We start from the raw sequence: 23347 nt of genomic DNA on the forward strand, positions 1-23347 counted from the left end.
TCAGGAAATACTCTTTTTAATACCAGCTTTTTGAGTGAGATGAAGAATTTGATTTTTATTGAATCTGTGTCCAAACTGCCTGTAGTGAAGATAATTCTGCTTCCTTACCTGCCAGGTGCTTTCAGCAAAGGAGGTCTCTTTGCACAAGGGTCCATTGAAAGCAGTGACCTTACATGGAAAGTTTTTAGCAGTTTTTAGCCATGCAAGGTGCATTCATCCAGCTGTGTCTAGTCCAGCAGTCATGTCATTTCTTCAGATCTATGAGGATTCATGGATTGCTTGTAAGGATCAGAGGTGAATAAAAACAAAATTCAAACTTATTAGTGTCAGGCTTAAACACTTTGGGGGCTTGGTACATTTATTGGAAGGAGCCTGGGGTTAATAGCTCAAAGATTATTGAAAATCACTGGTCGTGTTCAGCTGTTTCAGTTTACAGACATTGAGGAGGCAGCAGCAAAAACTCTGCACCTGATCTGAGATTAACCAGTCCTGGACTTTGTCTTTGTGTAGAGGTTTAGGTAGGAAGTCTGTGAAAAGCTGGGATCTAACAGGAGAGAGATGAGATTGGTTCGGGCAGAAGAGGCCTTTTCTTCTGTAGCACAGGAGGTAACTCCTATGCTTTCAGATGCACAGATTCCCAGTTCAGTTTTCTGTTGGAACAAATTCCTCCTGAGTAAGGACAATTGGTCATTCAATTGCTACTTCACGACTGGGCTGGGTGCTCTGCTGTCCAGATTGTACAGGTCCATGCCAGGGTGGTTTTGCCCCCTAGCTGGTTTTTATTATACTTATGGTTGAAATGGAACTTTGATTCAAATATCTTGTGTTCTGTCAGCTATGGCTTTGCAATCTAAACCAGTCACCAGTGGGGCATCAAGTTTCTACTTGACGCTTGTTCAGTGATGTTTGTTTTAAGCTGGAAGAAAACATACTTGGACACTGTCTTCAGGATCAGGTATCCAAACAAACAATTGGCTTTCTTCAAAATGTTTATTAAAACTTGTTTTAAATTATTGTTGAAGAGCCTGTAAAAATAACAACTAAGGTTGACATTTTACTTCGCAGATCAGGAAGTTAAGGTCCTTTAAAGGGCTTTAATGATGTTTTTGTGTGATACATATCATGCATATGTAACAAGGGGGAATCCCATTTTTCTAGGTCCATGCAGGGTCAGCTGCATTGCCAGGGAATGGGACTCTGTACTGCACATATGACCACAGGATAGACTGAGCCAATTGTGTATTTGCTTTACTCTGTGTCTGTGGTCAGAACTGACCTGTTCTAGCTGTGTGCATTATGCCATGGATAAGCTGCAATAATGTTAAAGGAAACAGGAGAATGCAATATCATCAGATTCTTGAATCTGAGATGCCACTTGTAAGAAATGCTTAATATGCCATGGTTGGATTTTCTGCTGCTCATAGACAGAAGAGCTGCTCTTCGGAATTTGTGTGATGAGCTCATGCTGGCCAACAGCTCTGATCATCTTAAAGGAGTAATTGTATCCACTGATATCCTGATTTTGTAGAGTCTTAGGCAGCTTTCCAGTCTTCTGATGTACAGCTTCTCTAAATTTTCGGTGTGATATGAGAAATTTTGGGTGAAGTTCCCTGCTCTGTTATGTATGAGGTCAGCCTTAATGATCTGTCTTGGCCATAAAAAGAAAACAAATCCTATCACCCAGGCTTGCCAGCATCTGGACATTTTGCTGATCTACTGTGTGTGGAGGTTATGGTTTTGTGGACTCTATTTTTTTACTGAAAAATACTTTTGAAAATCCATAAGGAAATGTGTGACTGGGGATTTAGGCAGTCACAGCTGGGGTATCATGGTGCTGCTGGTGGCAGCAGTGTGTGTCCTCTAGCTTGGGGGAAGCACAGCGATTTTTTAGCACAGAGCATTTAAAATGAAATCTGTATCTGCTGCCTTCTTTAATAACCACATAAACTCTTCAAGCGTAGCCCCTCCAGTGCCACATTTTAGAGAAGTGTTTCCTTTCCTAAGATCTGTTTGATGTTATTTGCTGCTTTACATATAGAAAACATACTAATTTAGGACCCAAAGCAGATCTCACACTCTCCAAAGAGAGACTAGGAGAGAAAAAAATACAGGCTAAACTTGAAGGGGTTGAAGGAAATGAACTCCTGCTGCAGTTGCACACTTGCACACATCTGGTGCAATTGAAATTTAAGAGCTGAAGAGATCCACATCTGACCATGGTAGGGTCCAAACATTACTGTTGACACTGGTTTTCTTTTTGGATAGGTACACTGGCAGAGTCATAGCGTGTGGAGCCTTGTCAGCTCTCTAATCTAATAGACTGTTCTTGCCCAGACCATTGTGTGTCAGTATTTTATGTACCAAATGTAGCCAGCTTTAATAATCAGCCATTTTCCCACCTTCTGCCAAACTTTTTCCCTTTTTTTGTCACAATTTAATGTTTGAGTCAAAATCTGCTATGGTAACAAATTATATACATGTTAAAAACTGAAAATAAAGATGGAAAGAAGAGTCACAAAAGGTAACAAGAGTTCAAAGAAATGTCATTTGAGTTTTTTATTTTTAAAGACTTGAATTCAGCCCCATTTTAAAATTGATTTTATTTCTGTTATGTATTGTGAAAAGCTTACAAAGAAATGGATACTGCTTGAAAGCATGACTGCATACATTCTTTGTATGTAAAGCTGTAAAAGTATTCCCTGTACAGGTCTGATTTTGATTTACTTGCTTTTTAGTTACTAAAGAATAATCTGTGGAGTTTTTTTTGACTTCTATTTTCTTACTTGGAACAGTTGCCTTCAGGTAGCACCTGTTGAAGTTATTTATGCTTATTTCTAGCAAATATATAGATCATATAAAGTGTGTTACCAAAAAGTTGTTTCTCTTGTTTTATTGCATTTAAAGGGCCTTCACTTGCCTTGCTGGCGGCATGAGTTGCTGCTGTCATGTACTGGGTTTGATGCTGAGGACTGGGGACCTTGGAGGAGCTCTGGGGAATTATCTGCATGGCAAACACCAACACCAGCTGGAGGGGAGCTCAGTCACCAGGAGGGCACTGTTATGGAGTTATTCAGTATCTTTGTGATTTTAATATTTAGCAGGTTATTTCTTATTCTGTACTGATTTTCATCTCACTCTGAAGTACCATAGCTTGAGTGAAACATAAACATTTCGGAAACTGAAACCTAGATCTAGGTTCTCCAGCTGCATAGGTGTTTGCAGCTCACTGTTGGTTGCATGAAGGATGCTGGTAAAGCCTTGTGTGTCCAAGGTATCAACCACTTTGGTCATTGTGTTCTGAGCTGGAACAGTTTCTGCCCCTGTCACATGCAGTGAGGGATGCCATCAAGGCCTGGTGTCTGCTTCACTGGTAGTTGGGCTCTTCTTCAGTAATTTGATTTGGAAATTTGTATAAGTAATGGCAATAACTGAGTGCCTTTAACAATAAACACACAGCCTAAAATAAATGTAAAACTTGGTGCATTACCAAGCTGCCACAGTCCACTTCTTCCACAGGTCACAGGGCACCATGTTCTCTAATCTCTGCTTTTTCAGTCTGTTCCTAATTGTGTGGAGGAGCTTTGACGTGATCCCAGCATTCACTGGAACTGCTTAAATTTTGGGACATCCCAGGATGATGAGTGTATCTTGGTGAACAATAGTCTAAGCAACCTATTAAATTGTAGTGTATCCTCCTCCCTGCCTGTGTTTACTCCTAACTTCTGCTGAGCTGATTAGAGGCTTGGCAGGAACTGTATGGTTATGCTCTAGATACACTTTGGATACATTATTGTCACAGTTGAGGTATTGCAAAAGCTCTGCCGTTCCAGTCTTTATCCTACTGAGGTACCTCTTTCGATTGTGCAATATCTGTGGCTAATTACACGGCAATTGCAGTGTGCCACCAGCCACCCACAATTCATTGTCAGCTCCTTGGGGATGCAAATGAAAAAGGAAAGATAATGTTTTCTTTCTTCAGTCCAGTGATTTAGCTTGCCTCTGTTTTTTTAATCCCCTGTTCCTTCAGGTAATAAAGCCAGATGGTAGTGACAAAGAAACAGAAGTCACACATGAATCAGACATCCCTGAGGACATGCTGGGGACTTGCGTTCCGCAAGAGACAGCGAAAGGCGATGCTCAGAGTCCGGATGTCATTATAGAAGCTCAATTTGATGATAATGATGCAGAGCATGGACAAGACCACTTGCAGGATATGTTGACTGATGACATTAAGAAACTTTCCCTGGATACTGGTGAAAAGGGTAAGTAGATCAGGTTGCTGATTTTAGGCCTTTATTTGAGCAAACCATTGAAGTGTTACTTGGTTGCCTCACTTTGCTGCGAGATATAAAATACAGGCATAAAAGCTTAATGCCTTATCACTTCTGTCCCTTTCTGCTAAACTGTCTTCATGGTTTTGAATGGATATTAATGGCTGGAGTTTATGTAGCTTTGATTGATGCAAAGTAAATCTGCGAAACAGAAGTCACACCTTTAGATTTGCAATTCTCGGGGCTGTCTGGGGACTGCTGGTAGCTGTTCAATTCAAGATGCTGCTGTAGCGGTTTCCTTCCTTGCAGCTTGGCTGGCCAATCTCTGTGTCTCAGTCTGGGGATAAGAATATATTTCCTTGGGGGCAGTTAAGTTTGTTGCTGTTTTCAAACAGTTGAGTTATGAGCAACTTAAAGATTTGGTCTGTTTAAAAAGAAATTGCGCTAAAACCTAAAGCCAATTATGCGATCTATTTTGAAGGCAAACCTATTTTATTCTGAATCTGAATTCCGTCCAAGCCATCAAGTGTTGCTTAGGGCAAAATAAAATAGGCTCCCCTGTCCCAAAACTAACGCTTATGCAGCGCTTTGCATGTCCTTTCTAGTATTAAATCCCTTCCTGAAGAGCTGTGTGTTGAAAGGATTCTGACAATTGGCACATTTAACCTGCCATGAAAGGTTTGACATGGCAGATATTCTGGTGTGTTCCTGTTGCTTGCCCCAGTTGTCCAGAAGAGGTGGTAGTAACTCAGAACCAAGTAAGTTGTTGGACTCTGACAGATCTTGGTGGTGGTTATAAAGGTGTCCCATTTAATAACTCGTGTTTTCCTGAGATATTTGAAGATGCACAGACCCCTGCCTGTACTATTGGTAGACTTCCATTTTTCACGCCCATCTGTTAATAAAACAGGAAATAATATTTGAATGGAAGTGTTGTAGTTTTTATGACAAAGCGTTGGTTTCACCTCATGAATGGACCTGCCACTTTACCAGTTTGTGATGCTGTTTCCTTCTGGGTATCTCCACTTTTGAGTTCCTGCCAAGGCACATGAACCAACTCATGTCTTGTTCCATTCCTTTCCAGGATACAAGTTGATTTGGGAGTTGCTCATCTTGTCTGTGGATGTTGTACACAGGTGGTTTTTAACACCAGCTGTTTTGCAGTCTATTGCAGCTGCACACCACTGGGCAGCTTTGACTCAACAATTCTCCTGAGTCACTTGTTGTGTCTGTTGCATCTTTTTTGCTTCTGCTAGCAGTGCCAAGTTAAACATTGTAGAAGTACATTCTAGCTTGATACCAGCATCTAAAATAAATACAGGCTTGAGCCAGTATTTTACTTCAGTTGTGTGACTGTTCTTTAGTTTAAAGAGTTGATGAGAGTTTTTTTTTTTTGGTGCATCATAGTTCCTCAAGATGCTCTAGAGTGACCTGTGTTGGAAGTTATCAAGTCATCTCTCAAAATCTGTGCCATCTGAGAGGGTTTTGCCTTTGATTTTGTCTTTGGAGAATATTTGTGAGATCAGCTTATTGTCTCACAGTTGAAATCCAACTTTTCCACTGCAGTTGCCTAAGCCAACTGTTTTCTTTTGTTTTCAAGGTCTTTCCATGTTGATCTTTAACAAGCTTTGTGGCTGGTGTGGATGTGCCAGTTAGATTTCTGCTGAGTTTGTGTTTTGCTATCGCCTCTTTTAATATTTGCTTCAGCTTCTTTGGCCATATAACCCATATGGAGTTTTCCCTACTTTCTTCTTTCTCTGCATTTTAATACCATCCCTTTTTTATACATATAAAGTTTACGATGCTGATTTTTCTGAAGGTGTTTTTGAGCAGTTGATGATTGCTTTGGCTTGTTTCCTGTCCTTCATATAATTTCTCATATCATCACTTATCCAGATTTTCAATCTTGCCTGGAAAACAGCTATAGTTATTCTAGCATCACTGATAACTGTCATGAAAAGAAGAAAACAGTCCTGGCAAATTCAGCCTTCACAGGTGTGGCTCAAAAAGCTTTTTAAAAGCACGAAACATACACTTTTTCAAGGTAGAACTGAACCTCAGAGGGTAAAATCAGTTGGACTTGCTAAGGCCATGCACTGGAAGGTGGTGCTGGTGTTGGAGGTGGAGAGCACTGCAGGGTTGGGCTGTGGTGGGTGCAGGTGCCCTTGGGCCTCTCCTGGGAGAGCTGCTTGGCTGCTGCTGCTGCTGAACTTCCTGCATGTGAGCCTTTTCTTTCGTGTTGCAGCCCTTCTGCTGGAAACACCTACTGCAGTAAGGCAGGATGGAAGTTGGGATTCACAGGGGGATTTCTTCCTGGCCCACCAAACTCAGTGCTTTACTTCCTTCTTCCCTGAGAGCATTGCTTTGCAGGGCTTATCACACAGTCCCATTGCATGGCCTTATGCATGGAAGGCAGCAGGAGGAATTTTCTGTGGCCAGCACAAGTCTTAAATGAACACTTGTGATGGGCTTTCTTCCTTTTTTGGAAGGGTTTTTGGAAGGTTTCAAACTGGCCAAAGATTCTATCAAAGATAATGTATTAATGAAACAAAATCAAGAAACAGTCTGTCATGTTCTCATGTGCACTTATGGCATGTATTTGCTTACATACATGTGTGTGTATGTGTATATTTATAACAAGATCCATATATATAAGACCTACCCAAAATTCAAACTAAATAAAAAACCCAAAAGATTTTTGGAGGTGAAAAATATTCATAACTACTGTAATGGAATCAAAAAGACATTTTACTTTTCTGGGCAAAAAACCCAGAGCCAGGTTGTCACTGTGCTCAAATCTTTGTTCACGAACACAAGCCCTGCAGTTTTCTGTTCTCAATTGCAAGATGTCTTTTGTCCTTCCTGATGTAGGAGTAGCATTGCACAATATCTCTGCTGGCTCATTTGTTCTGATGCCCATGGTCAGAATGAACCATGAAGAATAAAAGTAGACGTGTCATTCGAATAAGAGCACTCTGGGAGCACAGACTGTTTTGATGTCTTTTCTTCCTTGGCCTGTGTCCCATCCCTTCTCACGGCTCTGTTCCTCTTCAGAGCACAGTCACCCTCTCCATCTCCAGTTACACGCTGGGGCAAAGAATTTTGGGGTTGGCCCTCGCTGTCAGAAGCTCTGAAGCATGAAACATTGTGTACACTCATTATGGCCTAGATTTGAGGGACTGAATTTCCCTGAAGTCATTGTACCTTGGATTTCCTGTGCCTCTGTGGGGCTTAGGGCAAGCTGGTAGAAATTGTTATTATGCACAAGTCTGCAGCCTTAGACTCACATGTTGGATCTGTCTTCACTAAGTGCTGCTGTTATGAGAGCTGTGCTTCCTGCCTTTCTATTCCTGAGTCCCCAGAAGGGATGGGATAAGCAAGAGGGAAGTCCATGGAAGTGAAGAGACCATTGCATTCAGCCTCATTCTCAGCCCATGTACTTTCTTGTGCTCATAAAAGTGAGTCAGTCTTGCTTTGCTCAAGGATATTTAAATAGAAATTCATAATTGGTTTCACTCTGCCAGAAGATGTCCTAGTCAAATGAGTTTGCTCTGCTTATCTGAACTTTTCTTGCAAAGAGTTGGGGTTAAAGATCATCTTCAAAAAGTCCTTAGTTGAGGAAGTGACAGCCATTCCTCCTCTCCAGCACCTGATTCTACACAAAGACCAATACTGTCCTGTTCCACAGTTAAATTGTCTCAATGTTAATGTTGGTATTTGGTCTTGCAAAGTTGAAAATATCTTTTTGTCTTGCATTTTCAGATGTATTTCCAAAGTGTAGATATCTATGTGCTGAACAAACTTTTTGCTTTTTTTTCCTTAAAAAGACAGTAAGAATGAGCACCCAGAATAAAGTTTCTCAGCTTCCTTAGTAGTGTCCTTCAAGCCCTCTTTGGGATTTCTGTTCCCTACTGAAATGTGGCAAGAGAACAAGGCAATAGCATCCTGGCAGTAGTCTGAATCACCAGTGTGTACACAGAAAAAAATTAATTCCCTGTAGTGCTTAGTACTGACATGCAAGTCCTCTGTGTTGTACCCTGAGACCTCAGGTTACCCTGTGTTACTACTGTCCACAGAACTCATTCACCAGTCAAAATGACCTTTGCCAGGTCTGTAATTCTTAATCCTCATTCACATTGACCACTGCAAAGGAGGTCATATAACTTTTATCACTTACTGCTGACCTAGAATATATTACTTCTGTGACTTTTCACTGCAGTAAAAGGATTTTCTTTATATTCCATTTCAATATGTAATAAAAAATGGAAACTCTGTATCTCTCAACCTGGGAAAAGTGCAAAATGTTCTGTACAGAATAGTTTATGGTACTGTATCCCTACACAGACTGTGAGTCATTTGAGTTTCCTACAAATGTGAGCTGTCTCTTGTTAAATATTGGAATCAGATTTCTCTGATAAAGAAACATCAGAAATTGAACAGTAGCAGCTACTTGCACTCATGAAAATGGCGGCTGTTCTCATAAAAGTGCCTCAGCCCTTCTTTAGCAAAATGATATTCAAATAAAAGTTTGTAAAGCAGTGTCACTATGCCAGAAGCTATCCTTGTCAAACTCGTTTGCTCAGCTTTTTTCAACTCTTCTCACGGGAGATCTTACTCCACCAGATACACAAAATATCCTGCTTCCCACAGGGGTGGAAGTCATCAAGCTGGTGGACTGGCTGCCCTGGCAGCAATCATAGAGTTGTGTTTGTTCAGGATTTCCACTTACACCTACCCTACTGCAAATCAGAGCTTGGATATGTGAATGTCTGAAGCTTGCTCATTGCCTTGACGTAATGAAGTTTGAACAGAAATAGCTCATTTACAGGCAGAGTAGGCTCACTTGAAGTGAATAACCAATGGATAATGGGTAGGGTCAACAGAATTTGGAAGCTGCTGCAGAATTTGCTCATGTCTCCCTGTCCAGCATTCACCAGGTGGAGAGGTCAATCTTTATCAAGTCAAATGTGACTGTCAGTCTCTAGTAGTCCTGATAAGATCAGAAATGATAACCTAAAATTGCTTGGTGTCCACACTGCTGCTGACTGGAGGCTGTATTTTGAGTATTTCAGTATTGCTTGACTTAACTGAAATGGTGGTGTTTGGTAAGTTCACTGTATGGTTGTGTAACAATGGCATCAAGCCTTTCTTTTCTCCAGATGATGTTCTAGGGTCAGTGCTTAGAAGGGTTTTTGGATCTCTCTAGCAAAATAGAAAAACGTATTTATAATGCAGAGTTTAGTCTTTGTTTTGCACTTCTGCACTTCTCATGCACTTCCATGTTCCCTCTCATGCTTTTGTGTCCTCTCTCTCTCCTTTTAACCCTGACAAGGTGCCTACTTGCCTTTCATGCCTTCTTCTGGCATCTGGGGTCCTGCAGTTACCAATGTCTCCTATTGGCCCAGGCAGAGTTCAGAGAGTTACTGTTCCTCTCCTTGGCCAGGTCTGGTAGATGAAATTATGGTGATAAAAATCTGGATTACGTGCTGAAGCTCTGCTCTGCTCAGGCTCACCCTTTCAGTTTAGCAGCCATGAAGTCTGGCATATTTGGAGTCCACCAACCTCACTGGCTGCTGGAAGGAACAAGTGTTCTTCTCCCTCCTCTGCAGAGGCTCTGTTCAACTCTGAGTGCTTTTAAGGAGCTTCACTGTTCTTTCCTAGCCTGCAGCCTTCTGGAGATGGATCATCTCCACTGCATAGCTCTTAAAATTTCTAGGCCACAGCAGAGCGAAAGCTCACCAGGAAATCTTCTCAGTTACATGGCTTTTAATAGAAATCCTTGAGGTGGAACTGTCAAAAATCGGATCAGTTTCACTCTGCTGAAGCCTGGAAAGCCAGCAGAGAAGCTGGAGCAGTTTCAGCTGCTCGAGACAGCTCTGTATTAGCTTATCCTAAGTTCATGTTTATGGCTCTCTGGATGTAGCTCTTCTGGTTGTTGCTATAACTTTTCTTAAATGACAGCATACATTTCTAGGAGAATAAACAGTATAGTGCTGAGGAGAAGTGTTCTACTGGTATTGAACAAATTGGGCTTTATGGTTGCATTGATTAAATGCTATGGGCTGAAAAAGCTCCAGTTATTCTTCTGTTGTAAAGCTGAAGCCTTGCAATGGAAGTTAATGTTGGGAAAGTTCCTTACACTGTTCTTCCCTAGCAAGTTATCTTGACCCTAAATAACTTCTTAAGTACTGGAAAAAATAAATTACTTAGGCAATTAGGTAACAGGAATTAGATTAAGTTCAGCATATTACCATATGTTCCTGAGTTCACCTATTTTCTCCTTTGAGTTACATGTTTAGGTCAAGTGAATGAGAGGGCATGATACTGAGAGTGAATGGTGGGTGTGGAAATAAACAGAGTATAGTCATTGTTACAGCAAGATTTCCAGGATGAAGCAGATTAGGATTCATTCAGCTAACATATTTTCCATGAACTAGTAATATTGGATACACAGACTTCAGGAACAAATGCACCTGCAGGAAGGAAGAACATTAAGTAAATAGGCAAAATACTCAATGGAATTCTTTTTGTAACGTTTTAATTTTGCTTGTTATCAATGTAATAGAACTGCATTTCTGTAGGCTGCAGCACCACCTGAATTTTTATAGGTTTAATTCTGTTGCCATAAGGCTTCCAACCCCTCTGCTGACTGAGTGCTTCTCAAGGACATGGGAGGGCCAGGAGGTCTGTGCAGCCATGCTGTGGTTGTAGCAATGTTTCTGTGATCTATCTGCTGGGCTAGAAGGCAGCTTCCCAAAATTATGTTGGTCTTTGCTGTGCATCAGACTTGGAGGGTTCTAAGAAAAAGTGACACTCTTGTCTCGTTTTTCTGCCATCTCCTCCATCCCTCCTTGTGGAGGTGGCTAAATATAAGTAAATAATTACATGCTTGGCTGCCTTGCATGTCTGAGGAAGCCAGCTGTACTCACCTCTTCACATTGCCTTTGCTCTGCTATTGCAGATCCTTGTCTGTGCTCTACACATCTGTTATTAAGCGTTCCCTCTCCCTCTCTGAGGATCTCTTCCTGCCTGTGCATCTCCAAAAATCTTGATGCTAATCGTCTGAGTCTCCCAGTCCTCCCTTCAGTGTGCCCTTGGGCAGGCAGGTGTGCGTGCTCAGGTGTTAAGACATGAACAGCTGTGGCAGGGTGAGTTTGCTTAAATGAGTATTCAAAAATAAACATCTCTGAGGAGGTTAGTCCTGTTCACTAGACACAGTGAGACAGCTCAGGAGTGCTGCATGGTTTGGAGCTGCTTTCCTTCTTACTGCAGAGCCCTCTTCCATTGCTCATGGGAGCTGTTAGGCTGATTTTGGACAGGCAGCATGTGTTAAATTCCAAGGCTGTTGGCTTAAGTCTTGTTGCAGTGAAATATCTGTCTTTCCTCCATCACAGGTGGAAGGCTCTGGGTGGGGAGGTATAAATACAAAGTACTGCTTTTTCTGTGATACTTTGCTAGGTGATCCTACTTACAGGGTGTTTAAAATAGATACCAGTTTTGGATTGTACCTGGTACCAAGTAAAACTGCACTTTTCTTCTTCCCTACCTTTTGGTAGGTTTGTGTTCTGAAGAAAAAAACTGTTCTGTGCCAAGAAACCATCAATTGCAGAATATGAAGAGTCCTTGTACTTTCTTGTAAACAGCAACATTTCCTTCTTGTTATCCCTAAAAATTAAGATTGTAGCAGAATAGTGTAGCCCAGAGCAAATATCTGGGTATGCATGTATCACTTTTGGATTGAAGGGAGTATCATTTCCTAGTGCCTGTTGTGTGCTGATATAGACAGAATTGCAAAAACACATCCTTTGTGCCTGTGACACACAGTGTCAGGAGATATTTATAATAAATCAGTCTGTTTTACACCACTCAGGTATTTGGTACCAAAACACAATATCCTGAAAGCTGCTCCTTGAAGCAGAGATCAGAGAACCTGAGTGCTGTTGCTTCATTAGTAAGTAGTTGGCTTTGCCACTGGAAGGTTTACAGCTCTGCTGGTATCTGAGCACTGAGCTGAAGAGCAGTATTTTCTGATGGGATTCTTAAATACTCCCATGTAGAGTAACCCTGCTTCTCAAGTACATTTTTTTTTCTAGTTGAAGTAGCAAACATTGAAGTATTTTCTTAAAAAACTTGGCTTTTTCCATTCAGGGAGGGAGATTTTTTTTTTCAGTAAGTTGTGTTTGAGATCTGAAACTATGATATATTTTCATTTGCAAGTGGATATTGCATCTTTAATTGTATTCTTTTTGGACAGAATTGCAAATTTCCACAGTGACCAATGCAAACCTAGTGAAAATAATTTTGGATCTGTCATAAGGAATTAGAATTCTAGTCTGATGATTTTTGGTCCACTTTGGCCACCTTTTAATGTGATGGTAAGTGATTTGTAGAAGGAAATTTGGGGGGCTTTAAAAAAAAAGTAATGTTTGACCTAGGAATGCCTGTCAGGCAAATCTAAGTGTGTATTGAAGCTGCCTAAATGGATCTCTTACAGAGGGAGGCGAATTCCAAGTGTCCTGGATCTGTTCATTGGTAATAACATAACTAATTTGAGTTGCTTTTTGTGTCTAGTGCCTAATTTTTTTTTAAGTAAGGCTATTACAGTTTTGGTTTGTCAGATAATTGCTGAAAGGAAAACACTGAGATTATAATGCAGTTTCACTGGATCCTGGTTGCTGAAGTGTGTTTTCTCTGTAAGATAAGCTTATGAAGTACTGCCCAAGCTAACATAGTAAATCTTTCTCAGAAAACATGTCTTTGCCTAGGGTGGAAATATTGAATGGTCATTGGATAACCACTGCAGTAAAGGGGTCAGAATAATTCATTTTTAGCTTGGCATATTGCAAGGAGTTTCTTCCCACCTTCCCAGCACAAAATCCTGCTCCTCTGACAAGTTATCCCTCCTTTAGGATTGCCTCCATGCCTCTGCCCTGTTGTGGGAGATGTTTGTATCTCCCAGCTGAGTTTTTCTAGACCATCAGTCTCTAGTGGGGCCCTGTCACAGCCCCTCTGTGCTCAGCCCCACTGAAGGGGAGGAGGATGTGTAATGAGGGAGAGGGACTGTCAGAGATGTATTCAGGTTTCATACTCTGGTGGCAGATTATTGCTGCTGTGGCTGAGGTTCCTGGGCAGCACTTTGACAATTGAGCCAGGTGGGCATTGGGTCTGGGTTGTTGTCTCTTCTGAGCTGAAGGTTTTGTCACGGGGATTCCTCATGGCTGATGCTTTGCTGCTGTACACCCTTGAGCAGTAGATGTAGCCCTGATATCAACAGAATTTTGACTTCAAAAGGAGCAGCTACAAGCTATAGGGAAGTCTACATCTCTTAGCTCCAGGAATAGAGAGTTCCTCATGTCTCTTCTTCCCTGTCCTTTGTTTCAGGAGCATTTGCCCTTAGTAAATGTGTGCAGTGGTATTTAAGATACTGAAGTTGGTTAAAAAAGAGGGGTAAGAAGAAGTAGATGGCTGGGATTACTTCCTTTTTTCTTGCTGTTGATGAAGTAATTGTAGACCCCAGACTCTGCCTGCTGGAGTCTCATAATCCCAGGATTTTTTGGGAGGGATGCTGAAATTGGAGAGACCACTGAAGAAGACACTTTCCAGCCAGCCAGAGGGCCCTGGTTGATGCTGGCCATGAAGGAAAAGGCAAGTCCTATCATCTGCCATGGTGGGAATTTGGGTGCTTTCTGATACCTGTACTGGGTTCACATGAGGCTTGTCATCAGCAGGAAGGGGGGCAGTGCCTCGGCCCAGGCCCAGGAAAGCCTGGCCACACATTTGCTGTTCTCCTGTGACAGCTGCATCCTGGTGCTCCTGTGCTTTTGCATGTGTGCATGTGTGACTTCCCCAGGACACCCCTGCTGGCTTCTTTTCACCAGAGAAAAGTGCTTCAGTGGAAATGTCTAAGTGACTTTCTGGGGAGATGGGCATTGGAAGGATAAGTGGAAAAAAGGCAGTGCTAACAAGGACATGTTCCTCACATGACTCTGGGTGCTTTTTTCCTTCTTGCCTGCTGAACCTTGAGTCACTGCTGCTGTTCTGCTACGCTGGGAGAGCAGTGAATGCAGCTCTTGCTTTTTCCAAAACACGTTTAGTTCTGGTTTCTCTTCCCACCAGTATGTGCTGTTCCTTGGGGAGGGTTCACTGCAGTTAAGCCCTGGGCTTGTGGCAGGTGTGCCTGGAGGCATGGCCTTTGGAAGGCTCCCAACTTCCCTGTGTCCTCTGCCCTGTCCAGTTTTCCTCTGTTCCAGATCATTTTGTTCTTTGCCCAGGCTGTCTTTATGATTGACACACCATAAACTGATCGCTTGAAAATTTATAAGAAAACAAAATGGCTCCTGGCTTTCCTTCTTTGCTAAATGATTGCCTGGTATGACCTTTAGCTGGCAGAAACCTTAGAGGAGGCAAGCAAATCAGGTAACCTTGGTATTCCCCACTTTTTAACTGCTTACAATTTTACAAGCAATTTTTTCCCCTACCTTGTTTGTCACCATGAAACTCTGGGTGGTTTTATCCTGTAGTAATGCTGGTTTTGGCAAGTCTGAGTTCATTTCAGTAGAAGTAAATCAGAAATGGTTTTGCTGCTTCTATTATTGGGCCTTTTGTAAGAAAAGTAGGTTTTTATTTAAACCCCTGAATACCTGTTCATTCTCCTCTCAGCATTGCTAGCAAGTCGATGAAGATAAAATAAAAGTAAAGTCACTTAGAAAAAGATCTCTGGGGAGAGGAGAGCATATCAGAAGGCAAAGCTGAGGATAATTAGCAGCATATGAGAACCAGAGTGTGTCATTAGAGCAAAGCCTCATTGTCAAGCTGGGGTAGCATTGCCTGGAGGCAGTGCAGTGTCCCTCTGTGGGGACACAGCCATCTGTGAACGTGCCCTGGTGGTGGTGGGGCACAGCCAAAGCCTTGGGGAAGCTGCTGTCCCACTGCTCCCCTTCCTGAGCTCTGGTCCTGCCACCCTTCATCCCTCATGTCACCAGCAGCCAGCCTGGGGCTCTGTGGGACAGACAGCCCCCATCTGGGGACCAGGGTCTGCGTGTCACCACAGAGCTTCTGCAGCCTCTGTCACACGGGTGAGTGCTGCTGGCCTCCTGCAGCACAGGCTTCAGCAAAGCATTGCTTTATCTCGTGTCTTCTAAGGGAAGCAGTGACAGCTACGTCCCTTGGAACTTGCAGTCGGTGCCACGGTCTCTCTTTAGGAAAGCAAGATTTCTTTTGAACACTCTAGGCCTGATTTTAGCACATGTGCTCAAGATGGGTGTGATTACCATACAAATGGAAAAAGCCAGCCATCTCTCTTGAGCAGACAAGAGCACATGGATGCTTCCATCCCAAAAATTCTGGCAGAGCAGTTACCAGAGGCTCTCAGCAGGGATGCAGCTCAACAGCAGCCCAGTCCCAGCCTTCTCCATGGCAAAGATCACTGTGGATGTTTGTAAACATTAAATGCCAGCCATCTGTAGCAGATGCTCCCAAACTCACATACCTGAATATTTGAAAATTTCAAACTAGAAATTAGTTGACACTTGATTTTAATATTATCAGCATCTGGTCCAGAGATCTCAGGGGAAGGAAGCTCTTGATCATATGTAGTGATTACTTCTATAAGGCCTTTCATAAGCCTGGTCCACAGTTTAAGAGGGTCAGCCTAGTAGATACAATTTCAGTTTCAAAGATAAGCACACATTTTATAACCTTGCATAATGTTTTTAAAGGAAATTAAATATTAAATGAATATATGTAGGAAAGGACTCTTTAGGTAATGTTAATGACTCCAACTAAGAAATGCCACAAAATTCTTAGCCCTTAGTATTTAATAAACAGAACTTGTTTCTACCACTTTGTCTGTTAATATAGTCCTCCTTTCAAAGTTGGGATTTATTTTGATTTTTGTTGTTTTTCAGCACATCTGCACGGTAAGTGAACATGTATCTGCTGTCTGTTGTAGTCCAGAGAAATAGTTACTTCATGCTTGGCAATTCTAACACCTGAGAGATTTTTCCTTTCAAATAAGTCTACTACGTGCATATTGTATTGTACTTTAGAGCAAATGCCTGAGACAGATTTGCCATGGAAATGTGTTGCAATAACTGTCCTGTGTTTTTGATGCAGGGAAGGCTGCTGAGGTCTCTGGTGTGCAGAGAACAAAGCAAGATGATGGACCCAAGGCCAATGATCCCAGGCTCCTCCCAGATGAGTTTCTTCAAAGGACAGCCAAGGTAAATCCATGGAGAGTGACAAGTAAGCACGTGTGTGCTCCCAAAGGCTGAAGGAGACCAGGCCTGGCCTCCCTCAACAGACTCTATCTGTTGATCTTTGAGTCTCATTCTCCATTTCAGAGAGAGTAATTGTCTGATCTGATAAAAATCAAGTGACTTGTTATTTTTACCAATTTTCCTAGGTTAAATTCCCTTTGTTTGTCATGCAAAATTACTTAGCAAGATTGAGGAAAAAGATTGGATATTAATATGAGTGTCAGGATATCCAAAGTTGTCAGAATTAATTCTTACAGACTTTGGAAAGGCTGCTAGTACTGTTGATTCAAGATTTGAGTCAATCTCTGAATTTTAAGAGACCAGAAAAGGGCTGCTGGGTCAGACTGGGTCAGGTCTCATCCACGTCTTGTGCTTTCCCTTGCAGCCTCTGATTCTGGTCCTGTTGTTGGCTGGGCTGCTCTGGTCTCATCCAGTGTGGCAATTCCAGCACTCAGAATTGTGCAGAGGTGCAGCTCCTGAAACCTTCTGGAAGGACTCCTCTGTATAAGCTTAGGAAATCGGCTATAATGTTTCTGTTATCCAGTGATTTATTATGGTCTACAAAAATATAGCCTGGATGAACACCTCTCTGGAACAATTATTTAGTGATATTGTAATTTATTATTCTTTTCAAAGCCATCTTGTATAAAGGTAAAATAACCCCTAACTTCAGAAAGCACAGAGAGAAGGAGAGAACTGCCAAATTCCCAACAGCACATCCTTTCCTGTGGTTAGCATTGGATCTGCCAGCGGCACCGTTTTTGGACTGGCCTGGTCTGTGCTGACTGTTGAAATCACAGGCCGAGAATACAAATGAAACATTTTACAGGAGTTGCTTGTATTTTGTGGCTAATTCCCTGCATTTGGAAGCATCTGCTTCTTGTCTGGTTTTGTTCTGTAATCAAGAAAATTGCTGTAGAGAACTAGCACTTGGAAAGCACTTAGCTCTTCTATAGCCATGAGCAAGATGGCAAGGAAAATACATTGTAAATAGGTACTCAGTTAAAAAATGCACACACACACACACATACAGGGAAAACAAGATATAGGCCTTGTGACTTTTCCAGTTACTCTGCTGAGCCTTTGGGTATTCTCATTCTGCTAAATAAAGTAAGTTTCTCTGAAGGTATTAATTGTAGAAACTTGCCTCTCCCAGGTGGTGTATATTTTGGAAAAGAAGCATTCTCGAGCAGCTACAGGTTTCATCAAACTTCTGGCTGACAGGAACAGTGAGCTCTTCAAGAGGTGTGCCATGTTCTCACCTGTGGACCACAGGGTGCCCAGGGTCTATGTGCCCTTGGCTGATTGCCCTGCAGACTTTGTGAGCAAGCCTGAGGCCTATTCCCAGATGCTCTTCATCTGTCGCATCGTGGACTGGAAAGAAGACAGCAACTTTGCATCAGGGTATGTGGCTGCCATCAGAACTAGAGACGACTGACGTTTCTAGTTGGAATTTTTGTTTTCACTTAATTTGTTACAAACTGGAGAGGCAAAAATCTCTTAACAAACTGCTTATCTTGTGTCCCTCTGGTGGATAAATTCTTTTGGGATGAAGGGCAGCTCATCATTAGTTAATCTCATAAATGCTAAGTTCCTCGAGTGCTTGCTTCACAGCATTGATGAGTGCATGGTCCAGGGGGAGCACACGTGCTCAGCCTGACCAGCACAAGCACCATGGGGTGCTGGCAGCCTTCCTGTCTTTCCTTCCTATGTGGAAGAGTAGTACACAGTGTGCAGACATTTCCTTTCTGCCAGGGGAAGATCAGAGGCTATGAGGCTCATCTTTAGTTTTTACGCCTTTGCTGGTAAGAATTAGAAGGAAGTCACAGATTTTTGTGGTTTTGAAGTTGCATTGGTTCAAGGAGGAATCAAGAGAAGATTCATTCCCTCCTGAAGCATGTGAGAAGGGTGTTGTACTCTGTGTGTTTCATCAGGCAGTGTAAAGTCATCACTGTCCAGAGTTCAAATTGCTGGCAGTGCTGTGAAGAAGGAAATTTTAAGCCAGTGCTACACAAATGGCCTATGCTGGGCTGGATCCAGACTGCAAGTTTATTTTGCCTCTCCATGAAGAAGAAATGGTTTTCAGCATTTTCACTTTTTTCTTTGGAACTACTGTAGGGTGACAAACTCCCACCATGCTGTTTCTATTGAATAGATCTCAATAAGAAATGGAGGATGTTGGTCAATCTGTTCAGTTTTCTTGGGAATACTTAGTAGTCCTGGTTTAGTTGGTAGTCCAGAGTGGATAACTCTGTGGCCATACTGTGGTCAGATTTTACAGGTGCATCTGGATGTAATCTGGAGCATGTGCAATAGTGGGAATTGTCCATAAAGTCCAGTTTTCTCTTCCCCTTGCAAAGCAGTTCTGATGGGGTAGCACAGCTGATGTACAGTATCAGCACTGCAGGTTTGAGAGTCCTCAGCTCAAATTGCTGGTAAAGCTTGAAACTTAGTGAAAACTTTTTTCAGAGTAAATATGATGCCACAAATCTATCAGCCCTAGAACTAAGAGTAAACTAAGCTCAAGTCCCCATTTCACAGAGTTTATCAGTTGCAGCTGATTTGTGTGCCCAGTAATAGCAAGTTTCATGTGTGCTCCTTGAGAGCCACGTGAGCCATGAAATCACTCAGTGTTTCCTAGATAAACTGCAGTGCATGAACTGCAGTGGCCTCTCTTTGAGCCCCACTTAACTTGGGTCTGGCTGTGATGTGAACCTCACTGAGAATAAGTTTCTTCCTGGCAGAGATTTGCTTTGTCTTCTTTGACTCCAACTGAGAAAAGGCTGGAGGGTGATTGTAGTGCTTGGCTTCTGGTCATGAACAACCCCCCTTTCAGCAGAAACGGGAAATTAGGAGGATGGGCTAATATATTTTTTATTGGCTAATGTGTGTGTCTTTAGTCTGTACTTCTGACAATATTGGATATTCTCATCTGTCTGGTTTGATGGTTTCCAAGATGTAAAGGGTGTTGTCAGGAAAGAAAATGTCCATGATTGTGTTCATACATAATCGTTTCCTCTGGGAGTTGGTTGCACTTCAGTAAGTGCCTTGTGGAGATGGGAGCATAAAACCTTGGTGACCCCTTTTGTTTTTAACCGTAAGTAACTCTTGTTTAAACACTGAAAGACAAGGAAACCTCTTGAATGTCCCAAAGGATTCTGTTTGCTTTTGGGCTCATTTTTAAGCTCATTTATAAACCATGCTGCCTTGTTTATAATGAGTTGTGTTACTGGTCATGGCCCCCCTGAAGGGGAGAAGAGCAGGTGATCTGCAGATTTGTTTTGTGAACTTTTTTGTGCACCCCTTACTTCTGCTCACAAAGTTTCTGATATGCCTTTGGCACCACCACCATGGTTTTGAAGGTGTCTGGACAGAGAGCCTGTTGGTCATTGCCCTGCACTGTCTGCTGGAAGTGGGACAAGGGAAACTCCCTCCAGAGTTGGCAGTCGTGTCCCCTGGATGCCTTGGGTGTTCCTAGGTACTCTCTATCCTGCAGCTGAACTCTCCCAGACTGGTCATGCACCTTCCTCAGCTTTCCTTTTCCCTTGGGAAATTCAGTGCCAGGTTTCCAAGCACAGTTAATGACCCAGATTGGCCTTCACAGTGACCATGTGTGGGTGGAGAAGTGAGATGCCCCTGCCAAGAGTTTGATGGTGGCATTGGCTGCCCAGAGTGTTAACCTGCACAGGGGCAACCTGAGAGTCCCTGGAGGTCCCTTGAGGAGGGGGTGCGTTCCTGTGTCATGATTGCCACCTGGTGGTCACCAGCGTGACACTGTCCCCTCCAAAGGTCACCCTGTCACCCCGACTGTGCTGGGAAGGAGTGAGGAGGAACTCATGGCTCCAGGTCATGCTGGCCATGCCCTGAGTTGAGCTGCTGTGCTCCCTCCTGCATGTGAAGTGACTTTACCTTGGCAGTGAAATGCTGTATAACTGTACCTGCTTCAGGTAACAGGTAAAGCAAATTAGCTCCAAGACATTTTCCTTTTCCAGAGAAATAATGCAAGTACTGCCATGTACTGTTATTTTTTGGGGACTGATTTCAGTGTTGGAGTACAGGGTTATTTGGAGTATTAGTTCAGATGTCTCTGCACTTATGCAGATGGTTAAGGTGGAATTTTTTTGTCCCCACATGTGATGATGGAAGGGACTATATAAAAAAACCAGCTAATAGAAAAGCATGGAATCACTGGCTTCCTCTGTGTCACATTGGGCTTGTGACCATTCTAGCTCAGGGTCTTAGATATTGGTCTGTCAAGGTGACATGATTTGTTCCAGCTTTTGCAATAAAATGAAATGTTGCAGGATGTTACTTCATTTGCTGCTGTTTCCAAAGCCACTTGAGTGGCTGGAATTTTTTCATCTCTGGCATTTTATTCAGTTTTTTTTTTTTTTTTTTTTAATTCAAGAGTGTGTTTTGTGTGAGGGGTAATAATGAGATACCTTGGGTAGTTCAGTGTAAGGCTCAAGGGAAGGTCCAATCCTCTCAACAGAGCAGTGTGGCTCTATTGAAAAAACACCTTCTTGCAGATGGGAGTGTCCCTCAGTAAAGCTTTGTTCCCTTGGCACAAATAACCACCTTGTGGGACGGCTCCATGTGTGTTGGGAGCACCACGCTGCTCCTGGGCTACGATGGGACATGGCAATAAAATGAAATGTAATGGCAGCTGCAGGAAGGCAGCTCCATGATGTGGAGCAGGGCTGGACTGTGCTCTTGAGCACTGGGCTTCCCATGGCACAGCTCTCTGTCCCTCTGATGCTCAGCCCTGCAGCCCTCTCACCATCTCCACTGGCACCTGTGGCCTTCCTCAAGCCTGTGCAGCTCTGTCTGAGCTCTGGGCAGTGGGAGCATCCTGGTGGGGCTTCTTCCTTAAGGACTGGTGGCTTATGTGGGGAGTGTTCTGCTGTTGAAAGAAACCCTCCATGTAGGATGAGTGTGGACAAATCTGCTCCAGGAGAAACTGAGCGAGTTCCCAATGGAAGTTATTCACTCATTGTGGGAGCCTGCCTGGCTTTTCAAAGGAAACAAGCCTTATGTAATCCTGCTTTGTCTTTTTGGAGAGTTTTTATCATGTAACCTTTGAATGCACAGGCCAGTTTCAGCTCTGTAGAGTGAGCTCAAATGTTCCTAGAAATGGATGGGGGAATGATGAGGGGGAAGATGGCAGCTTGGGGGTGGCTCTGCCCCTGGTGCACATCCTGGCAGGTTAGACTCTGGTGAGTGGGCACCTTGGAGCAGTTCAGCAATCTCGCAGCTATGGCTGATTTGGAGAAATAGCCTGTTTTGCCCCAACCATGGCATGCTCCAGTCAGTGCACGCTGCACCATGTCTGACATCAATCCAAGGGTATTCAAGGAATTCAAGGTAATGTTCTGCCATCAGCGTCACAGAAGAGAAATGTTTACGTCTGTAACCATTGTAACTCTTTTTTGCCTTTTGACATTTAAAAAGAAAGGAGATGCACGCAAGCCCAGGGTGTCACAGACACTGTGACTCCTGGGAGTGAACGTCTGAGCGCTGCTGGGCCCAGTGCCCCTGGCTGTTCATAAGCCTCTTGAACTATTCTTGTTACCCTTGGTGGCCGTGGAGCCCCAGGAATGATTTTGCAGCCTGGCTGTTACTCTGGGGCCATCGGTGATCCTATATGCATTACCTTTGATCACATGCAGTCCTGTCAGATTCTGCTCTGATGCAAGTCATCATGCCTTGGTGACTGTAACATGGCCCCAATTAAAGTCAGTTATACACTTTTTATTTCAAGGTACTTGGGAAATGTTCCCTGGAACACTGTAAATCAAATGTTAATTACTATTAAAAAAATATTAGTCCTATATCAAACCTCTGGGTAAACCCCTTATGGTTCGTAATCTAATTTCAGTAAACGGATCAAGAGGAGCATGGGTTTGAGGAGTGAGCTGGAAAGCACTCTGGCACTCAGAGGTGCTTTCCATGGCTTGTCCTGTAGATGTCCAGCCGCCCTCCCAGTGCACTTCCCAGATCTGCCCTGCCAAGAGAAGGGACACCTAAGATTCAAGGCCTTGACATTTCTGCTGGATAGGGCAATGTGTCCTCTCTTTTCCTGTTTTGTTTTTTCCATCCTTGGCAGTGCTGGTGGGCCTGTAGACCCACAGGCTCATCCTTGCTCAGTCCCAGCTCTGCACCAGACGTTGGAAATGAAGTGGTGATTTCTCTGTTTTATTGTTACTGCTGAGAGAGAGGGAGATAAAACTTATGCCTCATTTATTTACATTAAAATAAGGATTAGACTGGGACCCAGCTGCAGGAACAGAGAATTCAGCCACGATGCCAAATGTGCACGTATTTCTGCCATACAGTTTGTACATAAAATTGAAACAATAAAGGGAAATATCTTTTATCCTTGTTTTCATTTTTATTTTAAAGCTAGACGATGTGAACTCTACAATTTACCACACCATGAAGCAAGCAATCCTTTCCAGCATATTACACAATGTGACAGGTTTATTACACAGCCCTTCCCGTTGTGAAGAAAGAGCTTTGCTCCCATAAAGAAGATGGGCTCGCTTGTGCTGAGAGTTTGGGGTTTGTTCTGTGGGTTTATGGCACATTTGAAGCCTTGAGACCGTCTTGCTTGTCCAAATAACAAGTGCACTGTTTTGGCCCTAATTTAGGAAAGTAATTAGTGTCTGTTCTCACTCATTGGAATTAAAGCAGAAGGATCAATATAATGATTGTGTATTTTATGCAGTGGAAAAACACTTATTAGAGTGGCTGTTTTTGTGCTGTGTTATTACCCCTCTCTTTTGTGTCATATTTTGATGGATTCACTTTAATTTCAGT

At 42.8% G+C, this 23347-nt stretch overlaps 1 protein-coding gene across 1 annotated transcript in view; it reads left to right on the forward strand.

The window, feature by feature from the left end:
• DIS3L2 (DIS3 like 3'-5' exoribonuclease 2) overlaps positions 1-23347 on the forward strand; it is a 180493-nt gene that overhangs the window by 53805 nt on the left and 103341 nt on the right. Inside the window, exons 7-9 of the mRNA XM_063167119.1 lie at positions 4028-4262; positions 16386-16492; positions 17685-17932. Of these exons, the coding sequence (XP_063023189.1) occupies positions 4028-4262; positions 16386-16492; positions 17685-17932 (590 nt within the window). The remainder of the gene's footprint in view (positions 1-4027; positions 4263-16385; positions 16493-17684; positions 17933-23347) is intronic.

This window comes from Melospiza melodia, chromosome 12 (assembly GCF_035770615.1).
Source record: "Melospiza melodia melodia isolate bMelMel2 chromosome 12, bMelMel2.pri, whole genome shotgun sequence".
Classification (NCBI taxonomy): Eukaryota; Metazoa; Chordata; class Aves; order Passeriformes; family Passerellidae; genus Melospiza; species Melospiza melodia.